This window comes from Priapulus caudatus, unplaced genomic scaffold (genome assembly GCF_000485595.1).
Source record: "Priapulus caudatus unplaced genomic scaffold, Priapulus_caudatus-5.0.1 Scaffold45, whole genome shotgun sequence".
NCBI lineage: Eukaryota > Metazoa > Priapulida > Priapulimorpha > Priapulimorphida > Priapulidae > Priapulus > Priapulus caudatus.
This window is the reverse complement of record NW_014577106.1, coordinates 266,462-270,542: the sequence shown is the minus strand read 5'-3', so window position 1 is coordinate 270,542 and position 4,081 is coordinate 266,462. Positions and strand designations below refer to the sequence as shown.

At 50.7% G+C, this 4,081-nt stretch overlaps 1 protein-coding gene across 1 annotated transcript in view; it reads left to right on the top strand.

The window, feature by feature from the left end:
- Positions 1–4,081, top strand: part of LOC106820740 (protein naked cuticle homolog 2-like) — a 61,909-nt gene that overhangs the window by 27,732 nt on the left and 30,096 nt on the right. The window contains exon 4 of the mRNA XM_014825284.1: positions 2,048–2,138. Coding sequence (XP_014680770.1) covers positions 2,048–2,138 — 91 coding nt within the window. The remainder of the gene's footprint in view (positions 1–2,047; positions 2,139–4,081) is intronic.

Genomic DNA, 4,081 nt, shown 5'->3' with positions numbered 1-4,081 from the left:
TGTACACCAGTACACACATGACAACTTACACACAACGCACTTAACACAGAGAGACACACGCACCGACACCGGCACACGCACACGCGACACGCACACGCACACGCGACACGCCACGCACGCAGGTACACGCACACGCACACTACACACACACACACACACACACACACACACACACATCACAACACACACACACACACTTGCACACACGCACGCACATAGTACGCACACACCGGTACACACAGGGCGCGCAGAAAATCCACACCGTACACACACGCGACGCACGCACACGCGCGCGCGCACGATACAACACCACACGCGCGCGCACCAATTACAAACACACACCACCGCACAAATATCGCAATTACGCACAAACTTCTCACTACACGCGTCTCTATCTATAAATCGCGCGAGCAAACCTCACATAGTAAGCGAGCCGCTGGGAATCCACTCTACGTAGGCGCACGTGCTCTCGCAATACAAAAAACCGGCCGAACATAGCAAAAACTTGATTGACGCAATAAAAGCAGAAGTCCATGTTAGAACCGAGACGTGTGTGCTTTTATTGCCTTGGGCTGTGGCATTCCTGGCCATACAAGAGAATGCCATCTTGTCATCATTAACCATGGCCCCCAAATAAAGCTGTAATCGCTACCATAATTGAGACATATGAAGTCATCAGTTTACGAGCTACATAGCGTCAGCTGGTAGAAATGACTGCGCGCCAACCCACGCAACACAGGCAGCGACGCACGCCGCACACGGCACACACCCGCACACACATCATACACGCACGCGACGCCACACACGCACCCCACGAACCTAGTTATATCATACACCCCCTACCGTACACCCTCCACTCACATCAGGACCCTTCATCCGTCTAGTAGTAGTCCACGACTCCCGGTCCACTAGAGAGTACAGGCGCTACGTCTCACCCACACTACCATCCTACGCCACCCAAAAACCTCACGCTACCAAGCGCCTTCCCACATAACCCCAAAATGGAAGATACTGATGGCTGGTTAGTGGTACGGCTAGCATGAGAATCGGGTGCTAGCATACACATTGAGAGCGTCGATGCTAGCGCTATGAGATCTTGGATGTGCCCACGCTCTGTCCGCGGTTCGGCATGTCATCCAATATTTCCTCAGTCTAAGCATAGAATGTCGGCGTGTGGCAGTTGAGCTTAGCAGATAGTAGAGCTCGCTCGCTAGAATGCGGTTGTACCATACGAGCCAGCTGGTTATATATGAATATCATAGACCTATCGCACTGGTTGTACGATGGCAACGGCCACGCTCGTGAGGCTCGGCTCGTGCGTGTGTGTGTGTGGCCGGCGTGCTCGTGATGTCGCGTACACGTCGATGCAGTCAACACACGGCGACACACACACGCACGCACGCACGCACGCACGCACGTCAGTGGTGCACGCACGCACGCAACACACCACACACACACAACACTAGTGTGACACGCACGCATAGTACGGAGCACCGCACGCGACACAACCACATCGCACGCAACGCACACACACGGCACGCACGCCCACGCACGCACACACACAAGACGGCTAACGCGTGTTGATGAAATGCAGGATCTGCGGCTTAGTACCGCGCGGGAAGCGAGTGACGGTATGCGAGTGTGTAGCGACCAGCCATGAATGTGCAGTTCAGAGCTACGATGGGGCGTTATGCTTGAAGACTCAGGCGGCGGTCCAGCTAGTTAGAGCAAACACTCTACGGCACCCACAGACTAGCGCGACACTGTAGCAGTGTGTTTGTATGCCATGCCATGTCGTTCATTGCCGTTCGTCTGCTCGTAGGCTCGCGCGGGCACCGCACCGTAGTCCGACGCAGCCGCGTGAGTATCAGGCGGAGATGCACAAGCAAATGCATAGTATGAAGTAGAGGTATGTAATGGTTGTATGCTACGTATGGGCGAATGGATAGTGTGTGCGTGCGTGCGACTGCGTACGTGCGTGCGTGCGTGCGTGCGCGTGTGTCTCGGTGTCGTATTTGTAATAATTCTCCCTGTTGCGTGCTTCTAGGAGCTGTCGTTCGGAGCCTGTAGCGTGGGAGAGAGTTGTCTAGCCATGAAGGAGAGACAGGGCTTTGCTGAGGATTCATACCCACTAAAAGGTAAGATGCATCGACGCGAACGAAGTGAGATAGAGAACCCTGGGTGCTGATTGTACGCAGAAGTGTACAATACAGAAAGGTCGAAAGCAAGTCTATTTTGCGAGTTTGTGCACACTGGCGTGCGTGCGGTGTGATTGTGTGATCTAGACCAGCATTTAGGAACGATATTTACCGGAAATTATTACTAATAATAGGCGAAAGAGAATAGTAGTAAATACAATTCGTGTTTATTCACTATCATTTATTATTGAAACGGCCCGTCGCCCCCGAGATGTCCACCGATACCTTCCACGCGCACACACAATTACTACCTCCCCCCCCCCAATACAAGGTCAGTGCCATTCAGCAAAGCTCGTCAACATATGTGCGGAATGCTTGCGGTCACTGCAAAAGGTGCCAATGGCTCCTGCGTTAGACATAGATTGGTCCTGGCCGTCGCTGGGACTAGTGCGCGTCTTCTGACGATCGCTGAGCGAAGTGCAGACTACAATTTCAGGAGCGCTTTACTTTGCAACAATCGCTGTTGTGGGTTTAGCTTTTACAGAAAACCAGATTCTGCTGCGCAGCTCGCCCGGTGTCTTGCTGTGATTTGTTCTAATCTTGTCACTTGTGGATATTGCTTGGCGCGCTGATGTATTTTTGTTGAGGGCAGCTAGAGGGCGCCAGTCACGCTTGCATGCTCGCGTCTGCAAACGTGTGTAGGAGAGAGACAGCCGGTAGTGGAATGCGGTAATGCAGGGCACTTGGGGCGTTCCAATAGTAAAATGATTGTAAATGAACACTAATTGTATTTATTAGCAAAGTGTTCATGTTTATGTACTCTCTATCGGCTAATAATTTCTCGTAAATGCCTTTCAAATGCTCTTCTGCAATATGCAGTTTAACCGCACGCACGCCACCGCGCACAAACTCGCAGAAATATAGTGTGTGCTCTGGATTTCTCTGAGTTTGTGCCCCGTGGCGTGCGCACGGCGAAATTGCTTGTTGCAGAGAAGCGTCAAAATTGCATTAACGGGAAACTTATCAATAATAGCCGAAAGAGATAAACATTGAGACTTTGGTTAGTAAATACATTTGGTGTTTATTTACCATCATTTTAGTGTTGAAGCGGTCCAAGTGCCTGTGCTGTGTAGGGGAAAAATTAGCAGTGGAGCGGGGTGATGCTTGTGTTATTAGATCAAGGCTTCCCGGACACGATAGGAACATATATAACATAACAGGGTTATGGTATTACGATATTATCACTACGTTAACAGTAAACCTGGTAATGTGCTGTCACATGGTTGCTGATTGGATAAGAATCGATTACAGAACTCATCTATTGTACATGATGGTAATATGTGCATATTATTATGATGGTAGTCGTGGTGACATGATCATGTTTTGATTCTGCGCTGCAATACATTCTGCATTTTGATCCCTCTCCTTCTCCCCCTCCCCTTCCCTCGCCCCGTCTCTCTTTTTTTCCCCACATCTCTCTCTCTCTCTTTCTCGCTCTCTCTCTTTCTCTCTCTGTCTCTCTTTATATCCCCATCTATCTATCTCTCTCTCTCTCTCTCTCTTCTCCTCTCTCTCTCTCTCGTTCTCCGCTCTCATCTCGCTCTCGTCTCTCTCTACTCGTCAGTCTCTCTCTCTCTCGCTCTATCTCTCATTCTCTCCTCTCTCCCTCATCTCTCTCTCTCTCTCTCTCCTCTCACCTCTCGTCCTCTCTCTCTTCCTCTCTCCTCTCCCTCTTCTCATCTCACACTGCTCTCTCTCTTCAACTTCTCTCCCTCTCTCTCTCTCTCTCTCAACTCCTCAAACCAGCTCTCTCTCTCTCTCTCTCTCTCCTCTCATACTTCGTCTCTGCTCTCTCCTCTCCATCTCTCTCTCTCTCTTCTGCCCTCTCTCTTCTCCTATCCTCTCCTAATCCTCCATCTCTCTCTCTCATCCCTGCCCTCTCT